This window comes from Harpia harpyja, chromosome 23, assembly GCF_026419915.1.
Source record: "Harpia harpyja isolate bHarHar1 chromosome 23, bHarHar1 primary haplotype, whole genome shotgun sequence".
Taxonomy (NCBI): Eukaryota; Metazoa; Chordata; class Aves; order Accipitriformes; family Accipitridae; genus Harpia; species Harpia harpyja.
This window is the reverse complement of record NC_068962.1, coordinates 7,290,943-7,305,190: the sequence shown is the minus strand read 5'-3', so window position 1 is coordinate 7,305,190 and position 14,248 is coordinate 7,290,943. Positions and strand designations below refer to the sequence as shown.

General features: G+C 42.0%; 2 protein-coding genes across 2 annotated transcripts in view; one reads left to right on the top strand and one right to left on the bottom strand.

Annotated features, from left to right (window-relative positions):
- Nucleotides 1-324: 324 nt before the first annotated feature.
- On the top strand, nucleotides 325-10,536 carry LOC128135534 (uncharacterized protein C12orf29 homolog). The gene is made up of 7 exons (XM_052774557.1): nucleotides 325-438; nucleotides 2,322-2,439; nucleotides 3,075-3,170; nucleotides 6,503-6,619; nucleotides 6,896-7,090; nucleotides 8,248-8,417; nucleotides 9,016-10,536. Exons 1-7 carry the CDS (start codon nucleotides 349-351, stop codon nucleotides 9,202-9,204), a joined length of 975 nt encoding a protein of 324 aa, XP_052630517.1. The 5' UTR covers nucleotides 325-348; the 3' UTR covers nucleotides 9,205-10,536.
- Nucleotides 9,962-14,248, bottom strand: part of CEP290 (centrosomal protein 290) — a 56,286-nt gene continuing 51,999 nt past the window's right edge. The window contains exons 52-56 of the mRNA XM_052774166.1: nucleotides 14,051-14,192; nucleotides 12,315-12,388; nucleotides 12,054-12,157; nucleotides 11,073-11,179; nucleotides 9,962-10,776 (exon numbers count right to left, since the gene is read on the bottom strand). Of these exons, the coding sequence (XP_052630126.1) occupies nucleotides 10,588-10,776; nucleotides 11,073-11,179; nucleotides 12,054-12,157; nucleotides 12,315-12,388; nucleotides 14,051-14,192 (616 nt within the window). The 3' untranslated portion in view covers nucleotides 9,962-10,587. The remainder of the gene's footprint in view (nucleotides 10,777-11,072; nucleotides 11,180-12,053; nucleotides 12,158-12,314; nucleotides 12,389-14,050; nucleotides 14,193-14,248) is intronic.

Sequence of the window (14,248 nt, the reverse complement as noted above, 5' to 3'; positions counted from 1 at the left end):
TCAGGCCGGCGCCTCAGAGCACAGCTGGCGCGGCGCGGCCGCGCCACGGCGGGAGCCGCCGCTGCCGAGAGCGGAGCTGTCCCGGGCCCGGGCCCGGGCCCGGGCTCGGGCTCGGGGTCGCGTTCGGGCTCGGGCTGGACGGCGGGGAGCGGCGGGGAGCGGCGGGGAGCGACGGAGCCACGGCCTGGCCGGAGGCTGCCGGAGAGAGGCGGCCGACGCCGCGCCGCGCCCCGGCGCACACATGCGTCGCGGGCGGGCGGGGACGGACTCCATTTCCCGCCGCGCCCCGCGAGCGCAGGCGCAGGCGCAGTCGCGGCTGGGCGCTGTGGCGGGCGGGCGGCCGGGGCGATGAGGCGGCGGGGCGCGGTGCAGCGGAAGGTGCCGTGTCTGTTCGTGACCGAGGTGAAGGAGGAGCCGTCGGCCAAGCGGGAGCGCCAGGTGGCCCGGGGCGGCACGGGGCCGGGCGGGGGGAGTCGCTGGGCCGGGCCAGGGCCAGGGCCAGGGCCAGGGCCAGGGCCAGGGCCAGGGCTCGGGCTCGGGCTCGGGCTCGGGGGGGGGAGTCGCTGGGCCGCGTCTGAGCGACATGCACGGCAGAGCTCCCCGCCTTCCGCGCGGGAAGGAGAGGCCGCGTGGGAGCCATTTCGGCTCCGTCCCGCTCTTCTGCTGGCAAGGGGCGTCCGGGGTGCTGAGCCCGGTGCGGCGTGTGCTTTTCCCGAGTGTCGGCAGCGGTCACGCACGGCGAGGGGTGAGGCCGCTGCGAGGGGACCGCCCTGGGAGCTGGTGTGAAACCGCCCTGCCGTCCCCGCGGGCCTGTGAGCCTCGTGGGGCGAAGCCAAGCGCGCCTCTCTTTTTTTTTTTTTTTTTTTTGCTGCTGTTTTGGCACCTCCGGCTTCTGAGGGAAGGACTGGTTGGAGGCTGCGAGACGTGGAGTGCGTGCCGAGGTGAAAGCAGCGGAGCCCAGTCAGAGCTGTTTCTTCCCGAGATGCAGAAGGCAGTGTTGGGACAGGCTGGGGTGCCGTTCCCCTGCCTAGCTGTAGACCTCCAGCTTGCCTTTCCCGGTTTGAGTAGTGGCTCCTAATGCTGTCTGTCGGCTGCATCTGGGTGACTTTGTCTCGCTGGTGTTTGCCCTCTGGGTGGCAGAGCTGAAACGGTTGCCAAAACGTCGGTAACTTAATTGTTTGACCGCCGGTACCAACAGCATCTCGGTAATGGTCACGTAAGGGTACCTTCCCTACCCTGTTGTTCCTTCACACAGAAAAAGCCGACAGGGGGTTAGGTCTGGAAGTGGCCTACGCTATTTTCTGTGGTTTTCAAGGGCAGGCAAGGGTAATACAGGGGGCGATGACTGCTAGGGAAGAAGGGGGGCGGCGGTGGCAACGGTGGTGGTGGTGGTGGGAAAAGCAACAGGAACGTTTTCTCTCCCCCCTGAACGTTTTCTTTTTCGTGTAATCTTCCTAAAACCTTCACGTATGCCGCATCTGATTACTGAAATAGAAAACAGCCCTGTAACGCAACGACAGCACGTAGAAGGTTCCCACTTTGTGACTTCTGAATTCTGTTTTGAGGCTTTTTTGCCTCAGACAAGGACCTGCTTTGTGTTTTGCTAGCAGAAAGAGACAGTGCCCAGCTCACAAGTCAAAGCTGGCTGGGAAGAGAGGAGGGAGGGGTGCTGATTATCCAGGAAAACACTGGAATCCAGCCGCAACTGATTCCATGTTTGCAGGGAAACTGTTAGAGAAGCCCTCCTGGAAATGGGGGCTAGTTGTGGCTGGATATTTGTCTCGGACCCCTGGATCACTTCTTTCCTTGCTCTTCTTAAGCGGAAGCGTGTTTAGTTGGCAGCACCGATACTACGTATTTAATGCCAGGATGCTTTTGCCACCTTGCATCGCACGGGTCTGTGTATTGCACTAACATGGTGCTATTGACTTTCAGCTCCAAACTGCAAGCTTGGAGCAGCTAGTCACGGTGAATCGCTATTGCCATCGTAACAGAGGAAGGCACGTCTCAAACTTTCGTAGCGTTGGACTGGGACCCTTCTAGTTTATGTGCACTACTTGCAGCGGAAGGCAAAGTCATCTGTAAATACTAATTGAGAACGGAGAAGAGGGAGAGAGTTTGCAAACAGATTGCCTTTGTTCTTTTGTCTTAGAGCATTTCCCAGGCTGTCGTGTCTTGAAGAAACAATGGTGTATTTCAATGGCATTAGAAATCAGCAACATAATGTGTAGTACTGGACTTACAGAGGCCGGCTGTGAGGAGCAAGGATCCATGTGAGAAACAGCCATGATGAGGGTTTAAAATACCTGTCTTCTTTTCAGCCCTTTAAAGTTTTGGCAACTGAAGCTATAACCGGGAAGGCGTTAGAGGCAGATATATACAATGCAATCCCTACTGAAAAGGTGGACGGAACCTGCTGTTACGTAACTACCTATACAGGTAATAAAGAAGATCCGTATGCAGATTTCTTATGTTGGCTAGAAGCCTTGTTTTACTTTGTTTTCACTTTTATTGTATGATCCATTGGATCACAGCTGTTGTGAATTCCTGTGTCATTAACCACCTTGACCACAAAGTAAGACTTACCATAAACGTAGGAGGTGTTTTATAAAGTTGTTACAGATTTTACTCTCTAAAATACATGGAAGTCTGGTTGCAGCGAACATGCCAATCGGGGACCTATTCCAGTTCTAAAATTTCCTATTAGTAAAATCTTCCTTGCGCACTAGAACTTGTATAATAAGGGGTGTCTAATTTCCTTGGGGAGGATGAAAAGAAGTATGAAAGTGGGGAGGAAAGGAGAAGACTGTGGTGGTTCGTTGCATCACTGGGGTTCATGCCTTTACCTGCAATTGTAAGGAAGCTTTGTATTACACTAGCCACGATTCTACGAATAGATTTTTAGATTCATATACGGCAGTTAACTTATGAATTTAAGTAGTGTCTTTGGATATAAGATTTCTGTAGTGGCAAATGAGAAGGCCTATCGTGCCTTTTACATGGTTGATTTCGGTACTCTGCAGGGTGTGGTTGCCTCAGTAAACTGCTGATTTTTATCCCTCTGGAAACTCTAGGGCAACCCTATCTATGGGCCAGGATGGATCGAAAACCCAACAAGCAAGCTGAAAAAAGGTTTAAACGATTCTTGTATTCATTGGAAGATTGCAAAGGTTAGTGAAGATTTCTTTCCTTCTTTTTGTCAATGTAAGTTATCCAGTTGGAAAAACACCTATAGTCTAACACAGGAAATGTCAGTGATCCTGCTTCAATTTTTCTTAATGTCAGTCTTAACTTTACTTCAAGAGAGCTTTAAACTAGAATCAGTTGGGGAAGGGGATACCAACAGCACTGCAGTAGGTAAGGGTTGGCATGGCATCACTGGAGGGTGGTGGTGCTAGTGGGAACATTTGCAACCCTCCGGGGAGCATTGAGGGCTCCGGAGCATATCTGAAATGCTTGTGCACCACCACACGCAGTATGAGAAAAAACCAGGATGAACTGGAAGCATTGGTCACCTCCCAGAGCTACAATATCATTGGTATTAGTGAGACTTGGTGGATTGAGTCCTGTGGTTGGAGGGCTACAGGCTGTTCAGGAGGGATAAGCAGGGCAGGCAAGGTGGAGGCCTTGCACTATGCGTAAGGGAGAGGTTTGGTTGTACAGCCCTTAGAGTTAGCGATGGTGTGGTTGAGGATTAGGGGAATGGAAAACAAAGGAGATGATGTAGTCAGTATCTACTACCAATCGCCCAGCTGGGAGGTAAGCGCTGATGAGTTACTCTGTAGGCACTTAGGATAAATTTCTGGATCAGTAGCCCTTGTCCTTACGGGAGATTTCAACTTCCCAGACATCAACTGGTAATATCATATGGCTGTGACGAGCAGATCTTGGAAATTCTTGAAGTTTGTAGGAGAGAACTTCTTGACACAGGTAGTCAGTGAGCCAACTAGGAAAGATGCCCTCCTAGACTTGCTGTTTGTGAATAGAGAAGGACTCGGGGAGGGGTGTGATGGGAGGTGGCTGCCTTGGTCACAGTGATCGTGAAATGGTTGAGTTTAAAATTTTCAGTGTAATAAGAAAAAAGGACAGTAGAGTTGCTGCCCTGGACTTCAGGAGAGCAAACTTTAAGCTCTTCAGGGAGCTGTTTAGCAGAGTACCCTGGGAATCTGCTTTTGAGGGCTTAGGAGTCCCCGGGTGCTGGTCAGTCTTTAAGAACCACCTTTTAGAAGCACAGGAGCAGGCAATTCCACTGTGTTGTAAATCAAGTAAGCAGGGCAGAACACCACTTTGGCTGAACAGGGAACTCCTCGCGGAGCTCAAGAGGAAAAAGAAACTGTATGATCTCTGGAAGCAAGGTCAAGCTTCGCAGGATGATTACAGAGCTGTGATTCGTATATGCAGGGAGAAGACATGAAAGGGCAAAGCTCAGTTAGAGTTGAAACTGGCCAGTGTTGTTTCAGATAACAAGGGCTTTTTTAGGCCCTTTTATAACAGCAAGAGGAGGTCTAAAGGAAACATTGGACCGATACTTGTTGAAGATGGTCATCTGACTAAAAGGGACGAAGAAAAAGCGGAGGCATTCAGTGCTTTTTTTGCCTCAGTCTTTAATAATACTGATACCCCCTGAGTTGGAAGACCACGAGTGTGGGAACAGTGACTTTCCATTTGTGGGTGCTGAAATTCTAAGGGACCAGCTGTTTCAGCTGCATGTTCACAGGTCCATGGGGCCTGATGGGATTCATCCCAGAGCACTGAAGGAGTCATCGGATGTTACGGCAGGACCCCTCTCATCATCTACCAAAGGTCTTGGGAGTCTGGGGAGGTCCCTGCTGACTGGAAGCTAGCCGGTGTTGCGCCAGTCTACAAAAAGGGCGTGAGAGAGGACCCAGGGAACTACAGACCTGTTAGTCTAACCTCAGTTCCTGGAAAATATATGCAGAGGATAATACTGGGTACTATTGAAAGGCATTTAAGATTAATGCAATCATCAGGCACAGTCAGCATGGGTTCACAAAGGGAAAGTCCTGTTTTAACCAATTTGATATCCTTCTGTGATGAGGTCACCCACCTCATGGATGAAGGGAAGGTGGTGGATGTAGTTTTTCTGGATTTTAGTAAGGCTTTTGATACTGTCCCCTCACAGCATCCTTCTGGACAAGTTGTCCAGCTGTGGGATAAGGGGGTTCATGGTGCACTGAGTGAAGAACTGGCTGAAGGGCAGAGCTCAAAGGGTTGTAGTACATGGGCCTACATCTGGCTGGTGACTGGTCACCAGCGGTGTTCCTCAGGGTTCAGTTCTAGGGCCAGTTCTGTTCGCTACATTTATCAACGATCTGGGTGCAGTAGTTGAATGCATTGGCAAGTGTGATGATGATACCAAACTGGGAGGTGCTGTTGACTCTCTTGAGGGACAGGAGGCCTTGCAGAGGGATCTAGATAGATTGGAGCATTGGGCTATGATTAATGGGATGGAATTTAACAAGTCCGAATGCTGGATTCTGCACCTGGGACAGAGTAAGGCTAGGCACAAGTATAAATTAGGAGAGGAGAGGCTGAAGAGCAGCCCTGCAGAAAGGGATCTGGGTGCTGGGTGCTGGTCGACAGCAGGCACAACAGGAGCCAGCAGTGTGCCCTGGCAGCCGAGAGGGCAGACCCCATCCTGGGGTGCATCAAACACAGCATGACCAGCCGGTCAAAAGAGGGGATCGTCCCGCTGTATTCAGCGTCGGTGCGGTCTCACCCTGAGTACTGTGTGCAGTTCTGGGTCCCACAGTTTAAGAAGGATGGTCAGGTCCTTGAATGCGTCCAGAGGAGGGCAAGAAAGCTGGTGGCAGGGCTGGAAGGCATGTCCTGTGAGGAGCGGCTGAGGACGTTGGGTTTGTCTAGTTTGGAGAGAAGGAGGCTGAGGGGCGACCTCCTTGCTCTCTGCAGCTTCCCGAGGAGGGGACATGGGGAGGGAGGTGCTGAGCTCTTCTCCCTGGGGTCCAGGGATGGGACACATGGGAATGGTTCAAACCTGCGCCAGGGGAGGTTTAGACTAGGCATTAGGAAGCATTTCTTTACAGAGAAAGAAGCCTGACAGTGTTTAAGAGGCATTTGGACAATGCCCTTAAGAACATGCTTTAACTTTTGGTCAGTCCTAAATTGGTCAGGGAGTTGGACTAGGTGATTGTTGTAGGTCCCTTCCAACTGAAATAGTCTATTCTATTCTACTTCTCTGGCTCTGGTTTAAATATAAGGTTAGCTATTTAGGTAGCTATGTTTTGATCGTAGTTACTTTTGAACTTTTAAACTACTCAAAGGCTACTATGCTTCTTTAAACCCCCTAACTGTAGAGTGCTTGAGTGTGCCAGATCTCGGTGCTTGTACAAAGTAACTGGGACTACTGTCTGTAAAACAAGGTTTAGATCAATGGTATTTTAATACTTGCATTGAAAGATGATCAAAACATAAAATTGGCTAACAGTTTGCCAAAAACTTAATGTTACATTTATATGTCTAGAATTTGTTTGGAATGTTGAAGAGGATTTCAAGCCTGTTCCAGATACCTGGATTCCAGCAAAGGACATAGAGTTCTGTAATGGCAATCCTTTGCCCGATGAGAATGGACATATGCCAGGTACCTATGATGCAGCACAGGTAAAATGGGGGGGGGCTTCAATTTTTGAAGTGAAATAGAATTAGTTCCAATGTTAAAAGTAGTAGTTAATCTACTTAAAGGGCTTCAACTGAAGGCATAGTTGTCACACTTGCATTCCTCTGAGGTACGACACGGTTTTTCTTGTTACTCTTTCTGTTTGTAGTTAACTGTGGGTTTTTTTAATGCATGTACAGTTCTAGTACACATTTGATAACTTCAGAAATTTACTTTGGTAAATGCAATGTTTTCTCATAGGTTGGGTGCCTGTGGAGAAAAATAGTAAGCAGTATTGCTGGCACTCATCTGTTGTAAATTACGAGGCTGAAATAGCGCTGCTATTGAAACACCATGCTGACCCAGGGCTTCTGGAAATCAGTCCAGTGCCGTTATCGGAAATTTTAGAACAAACATTGGAGCTTATTGGGACTAATATTAATGCAAATCCATATGGTAAGTTTGTATGATCTGTTCTTAAATACTTTTTTATTTAGTGATACTTTTGAGTGAAAATGATGCATTTTCTTTGTATAAGTTTGCTACCTTAGAACTTTTTTTTCAATGTAACCTTTTAGAAAGGAGAGAAAGGGCTAGCTCAAAAAACACTTACCAAAAATACTCACCTCAGAAAGCCGAGCTGTCATGAGAGTGTTTATGTCTATTAAACCTCTTTGCACCTGTTCTTTACCAGTTACTATAAAAATGCTTTGCTTTAGTCTTTCAAAAAATATTTTGACTGGAAAAGTTGTTTCAAATACTACTGTTAAAATATTTTTTAAGATTGACTGTTGGTACCTTTTCTTGACTTTTTTTTATTTGCTCTTCTGATGCTGTTTAGTACATTAAAGTAGAAAATTTTATTCAGTCTTTTTTTCTTTTTTTGCATCATTGGAGTTAGTCATAAGGTGCAGTTTTTAAATTATTAAATATTATGTATATTTTTTAAGGAAATGTAATTTAAGCTAAATTTTGGTTATGGCTTCTCCCTTTAAAAGCCTTACAACAAAAGAAAAATGAGGTGTGAGCACAAGTGAGTTCTAGCTTCTGAGCTTTGCTGTTAGGATAACTTGCAAGGATGGATAGGAAAAATAGTAGTTCCAGGTCTAAGCATTTTCACAGAATGTAAAGGAACTGCATAAAAAAAAAAATCTAATAGCTGTATTCTTAGATGAAGATTTCTGTTGAACAGTCAGTGAAGAGGCACTGCATTTGTTAACAACCCTGCTTCAGTATTAATCCATGTTCCTAAGAAAATATGCCAGATTTTCAGGAACTAAGATGTTTGTGCTATGGATCATGATCTGAAGCCTGAAGAACTTACCTAGTAGCTTTATGGTTACTGAGGAGGTGACCACAAGGACAAAGCAGACAAACGTATAAATCTCTATGTCATGTTTATTTGATGTAGATAAAACATTACATGAGGAGGAAAAAGCTACATTTGACACTTAAAACCACATTTAACTTTTTTTAAAGGCAGGACAATGTTGTAGTATCTAATAGTAGTCTGCCTTTATAGAGTGCTTTTAAGATAGCTGTAATAACAAAAGTGAGGAAAATCTTGTTATCGTATGTAACTAGCGGGAAGATTTTTGTTTCTTTTAACATAGGATTAGGAAGCAAGAAGCAGCCTCTACATCTTCTTGTACCACATGGAGCATTTGAGATAAAGAATCCACCTACTTTGAAACAAACTGACATAGTGTCTTGGTTTGAAGGCTGCAGTGAGGGTAAAGTTGAAGGAATTGTGTGGCACTGCCGTGATGGGTGTTTAATCAAGGTAAATATTTAGACAGGCATGTGGAAACCACTATAATAATTCATAATATGTGAAGTATTGTCAGGTATTCATTTTTTATCTTGTTTTCCAAATTCCTTAGTAGTAAATGTTCTCCTAGCAAATCAGGTGACAGTAGAATTAGTCAAGGCGGTGAATCACTACAATGACAACGTATTAAACTTTTTCATTATCTACGTTATGCTACTAACTTAAAGTAATTGAGAGCATAAAATAGTATTTTCTTGCCTCCCTGTATAGGAATCACTTAAGCTTTAAAATGTTAATTCTTTTATTTAAAAAATTCACTTCTTGTTAATGTTGACTTACAGAAGAAGTATTGTTAATAAGAATGTGATTTTTGATTAATTAGCAAGTTTATGTTATTTCTGAAGCTGTGGAGGACACCTTGGGTCTCATTTGCCTTTTGTGCTTCATTGTTACTCGTGTTGTTCAGGTAACTGATTAATGGTTGTAAGTGCCCTAATACGGAGGAGCCTAGAATTAAAGCGCGCACACCCACACCCACACCCCGCAAGTTGGGAACTGTTGGGCTACTATATCAAAATCTCTAAACTGATCTTACTTCTTTTTATTTTAGCTCCATCGCCATCATCTTGGTTTACACTGGCCACTTGCAGAGACATACCTGAATTCTCAGCCTGTTGTAATTTCTTTTAATAGAACTAAATATGACTGTGACTTTGAACCAAAGAGTTTGTTTCACCGTTTTTCAAACTTGGATGGTCAAAGATTTGACAGACTCAAAGATATCAAGTTTGATGCTTGAAATGATTTTTCTCTTTTAAGTAAGTTAATTGTTTTATGTATGTGCTGCGTTCCTCTTACTTGTGTCTACCACAGAACTCTTCACAAATAATCTTCTAGCTTAGGCAGCAGGCTAGGTACTGTATCATTTTAAGTTTTTCCAGAATGACTGATTTTATATAATGAGAGATCTGACACCCAGAGCTGAGATCTAGCTTTCAGCATGTTTATTTGAGTTCTGAAAAATCCTTAACTTCTGAAGCCATTTCTGGAAACTGTTATAGTTAAGTGTTAAGAAGTATGTTGTCTATCACTGGCTGGTCCTAATAGCTTAGCTAATGAATGCAATCAACTGTCAAAATTCCATAGGTTGCACTTTTATAAATATTTTGACACTGTTATATGTAGGATTCAGACTTAGTATCTAGTTGTTTCTTAACAGTAAAGGACATATTTCAGGTGGGACCAGAATCAGTCCTGAAATTTGATATTTTCTTTTAATTTTGGGGGAAAACTTTTCACTGTATTATTGAACTGGTAAGCTGCAGCATTACGCTATTACTTGAAAACCTAATTAAGCTATATCCTACAGGTACTTCCACTATTTTGGGACAAAAAGAGTAAATAATAGAAAGTATACTAGTTCTATTTTGGAGATGCTTAGTAATTAGAGAGATACATGGCTTAATATACCTATTTTCAGACCATCTCAATGAGGAAACTTCATCGAGGGCATATTAAGTAAGATGGCATATAAATAATAAAGGTGAGAAAGCATGATTATTTGAGTTGGCTTTATTTTATCTGTGCTATAAAAGTATACATCCAGCTATATAAAGTATACAAAATGAAAAATCATTTATCTACAAAAATACCATTAATTTGCCTGAAATACTATAACTTTATTTTCAATTCTTTGTTCTTGGATTTTCTAAAATTGAGGTAAAAATAACCAGGGATGTAAGAACAGACATCCAGCACGATGACCCTGAGTCCGTAGTTTAAGAAGTATGATAGCACGAGACAGCAAGAACAAATTACATATTCTTATCGATCTGGAACTTAGCATACTTAGCACATTTTAAGAGTTTCTCAATTTTAGGGTAAGTCAGTCCAAGGTTTCAACTTCACCTGGCACCTGTGTATTACCCATCCTACTATTCTGAATTAAAATATTGCAAAGGAGTTGGGAGAGGTAAAACTCACTTTTATTTTGACTGGTGTATATAAATACTGACCATAATCTGTTGACTAATCCAATTCTGCACTCTTAGGTATGTGCCAAACTATTGTAACTTTAATAGACTTGTATCATTCCAAGATAAAACCAGACAAATAAATCAATATTATGTAACTGCCCCAGAATTTATTTTCTGTATCAATACTGAGGATACTAAACATTAGTCTAATCAACAGAAACGTTGCCTGGACTATCCACTTGAACGCCAAACTCTTCAGAAAGCTGCTTTAATCTTTCTTCTAAGATAATATTTTTTTTTACTTCTTCATTGTAGTTATATTTCAGATCCTCAATTTCTTCAAAAAAGGAAGGGTCAAAGTTTTCTAGTTCTCTTCTCAGCTTTTTTGTTTCTTCCTATTAAAAAGAACAAAGGAGTACCACCTTCATCCAGAACTTAGGAAATACACGTCAACAGCAGCTTTTTTTTGCCTTTTTCTTAGGGGGCTAAATGATGAGAAAATAAGCATGTTCTCCAGAGACACAAAAATCTACCCACGAACAGCACATTCACTAACAACAAAATAGGCTTCATAAAGTTAATGTTTAGCAATTGACTTTGTCATTAAATATTAGTTTAGGTATTAAAGAGCTCTTTCTAGCTTACTGTAATTTTGCTCATTATCTTGCCTAGGATGATCCTGGCAACTCACCTTTAATTGCAGTTTTTCCAACTCTGAGGCTTTCAACTGTGTCTGAAGGTCAGCTATTTCTGTCATTAACTTGTCATTTTTATCCTTCTCTACAATTTCATTATGTCCTGCAAAAATAATGATAATTTGTTATGAAATTTAAGGTAGTGAAAAATCAATGACATGAATAATCTTGTTACAGTAACTGCATCTCTTGAAAGCTGAAACAGTTAAAAGCGTGTAAACCCAACTGGGATCAACAACCACCAAAAATTCAAGTCATCTGGGCTTTTCTTTAGTTCTTGTACAAATTAGGTGGTGGTGTCTAGTTCCCGTGATGGAACGCAGTACTCCAGTGGCCAGTGTATTAGCACACTTCTGAGAAATATGACATGTACGGTTTCTCTGAATTAAACGCAGGAAATTTGGAAATAACATAGTATAAGGATCTTGTTAATTGTATTCATAATTTCAAGAGGGTTGTTGTTTTGGTTTGCTTTGGTTTTTTTCCCAGTCATGGCAACGTGCTGTTCTCTAGTGCTCTGCTTTTCCTGTGGGACTGATGCCTGCTAAGTCTTAAATCATTCACAGAGCTGGTATCTGGAAAGAGACATTCTCTGGCAGCTTGGAAGCCAAGGCAAAAGGGGTAGGCAAGAGGGTTTCGGTGAATGACTGACATCTTGCAAGCAGTCTTTTGAGGTTTATAAAGCAAAGGGCAGCATGAACTATGCATCTTCTTGGAGAGGGAAATCTTACAAAGATTACAGCCCCTTGTTCAAGATAATTAATTATGGAGATTTTTACTAACACTTCTCTATAAAAAGCTTGTATAAGTACTCAAAAATCCAAGACCATAGTCTGCTCCAGTTTACAGTACTCTGGCATAATGTAATTCAAATAATTCCATAGGTTTATTATAATTTTGTACACACATATTAAGTAAAAATAGTTTTAGGCCTAAACTACAGGAAGATCTTTATTTTAGGTATTGAAAATGATTACCGGCTGCAGGACCTTCACTTGTATATGTGTGTACATGGTGCTTATAATCTTCCACCTGGTGAGCTAGTTCCGCTTTTTCTTTCTCTAACCGATTATTAGTTAATCTGGAATATAAAACAGTTTTAGAATAATTTAAAAAAAATATTAAAATATTTTGGAATATGAAATATATAACTAAAAATCGCAATGGCCATTTCCTGATCATTCTTATTTCATGTGTATTGGCTGAGGTATTTATTTAGTTATTTAAAAGTACATTACCTTAAAAGCTGAAGCTCCCTGATGAGGCTTTGCTCTGTCCTTGCACCTTCAGGAAAGTGTTTGTGAAGCTCAACCTTAGAAGAAAAAGTAAGAAAGTTTTACTGTTGAAAACAGTATCCGTGGATAATGCAGTTCAGATGGAGTTCTCTTTGATACAGGATTAAAAAACAAATGAAAATAATACTAAGGATATAACCAAGTACTAGGTTATGACAGAAAAAACCCCAAGTGTTCATCTAGTAACAGTTTCCACAAAGCTAATTATCTACAGCCTTTTTAAAGTTAGTATACATCATTGCTACATATTTCATGAAGGGTGAAGAAAAAAGTATTCAAAAGTTAGATCTACAAAGAAAGTTAAGACACATAGCTACATTAGTATAATTTATACACATGCTTAAGGAAGTGATACACCTAAATCATTTAAGTGCTTTAAAAATACTACTGATGTGTTTATTTGCATACCTAGGTGTCCAAGTTCCTTTTTTAATACGAAAAGCCTGTGATTTTGCAATGAAAACCCAAATGTGCGTATGTTGACTAGAAATGACCTGCAGTTGTTAGAACAGGTCCCTGACCGGAGAGGGCATTGGCCTCTGGAAGTGCCCTTCAGTAGAAGATGCAGGAGCAAAAAATTAGTGGTTTAGATGTGAGACTATATACAGTGTTTGAATGCAGTGACAATTTATAAATTCTCATAAGGCTACTGTTAGTGATAGGCTTCTGTTCTATTATTACCTAAAACGGTAAGGATTTGGCTTTTTTCACAATCTTTGAAATGTAGTTAACCATGACCACATCCCTTCATCAGTATTTGAGACACAAAAGAAACTTCAAAGTGTGTTGCTCCAGAGTAATATCACATAATGAAATAATTTTATCTCTCTGTTAATTTTGCTGCTGGTACACACTTCACGTTAATAATGCTGACTTTAAAAAATGGAAAACAAGCAAAAACTAACAAAATAATTGTTTTATAGGACTCAATTCCAAGTTCTATTTATTGAACACATTTACTTGCTTACATAATATATATGACTTCCTATATTGAAAGTTGTGTATTCAATACCTTACACTGAGAATGGCCAGTACAAGATGCCTGGGGAAGAAAACCATGCACGTATTAATAAATGAGAAGGTGGATGGTCACAGGGCTACATCTGGGGAGTACTTAAAAGTCCAAAATTTGATACATCTTTTCAAGGGTACCTGAGTTTAAAATTCATCAACTCTTCCATGTGTGAAATAACATTTGTAAGACTTATTAGGGACTGCATGTAAGAGGCCATATGGGAAACAGCCATGAAGATCCCCTCCAGGATGGCAAAGTCAATCCCCCAAAAAAGACCTGGAAGGAAGAGGGAAGTCCCTGCAGCAAACTTGCTCTGTGGAACAAGCTAGAAAGATTTTAAGACCATTTGAAGTACCTGTACCTACAGGCTTTCATGGGATTAGTGAAACTATAATAAAAAAACCCTACAGAAGAATACAGTAGAAAAAGATTAATTTTCCTTTAAGACTGCATAGAATAGTCTATGACTATACTGATAATATGTGGTAAACCTTATTAATTGGCTAAAATATGTAAATGTACAATTAGGGCAACTAGGACTGAAAAAACCTGTAAAAGCATGGATTAGAGAAAAAAAATGTACTCTGCCAATATAGACATTAGAAAGAAATTAATTAATATTAAGCAATGTATTCTCAGAGTCATCTGGCTAAATTTTACTCACTTGTTCTTTTAGATCTTGTAAGTTTTTATCAGCCTCATGTTCGCGTTCTGTTGCTTCCTGAAGCAGCCGTTTAAGGTCAGCAATGCTTTGGGTTTTTTTAGCAATATCCATTTCCATTTCCTTCATCTTGGTTTCATGCATTCTGGTAGTATTTTTATTTAGAAAAAGATAAGAGCAAAAGCTGATACTTTGAAGAAA

Coding starts and splice junctions, on each gene's coding strand:
- LOC128135534 (XM_052774557.1), top strand. CDS start 349: ATGAGGCGGCGGGGCGCGGTGCAGCGGAAGGTGCCGTGTCTGTTCGTG. Junction 2,440..3,074: donor TTACGTAACTACCTATACAG/GTAATAAAGAAG, acceptor TGGAAACTCTAG/GGCAACCCTATCTATGGGCC. Junction 8,418..9,015: donor GTGATGGGTGTTTAATCAAG/GTAAATATTTAG, acceptor TTTTTATTTTAG/CTCCATCGCCATCATCTTGG.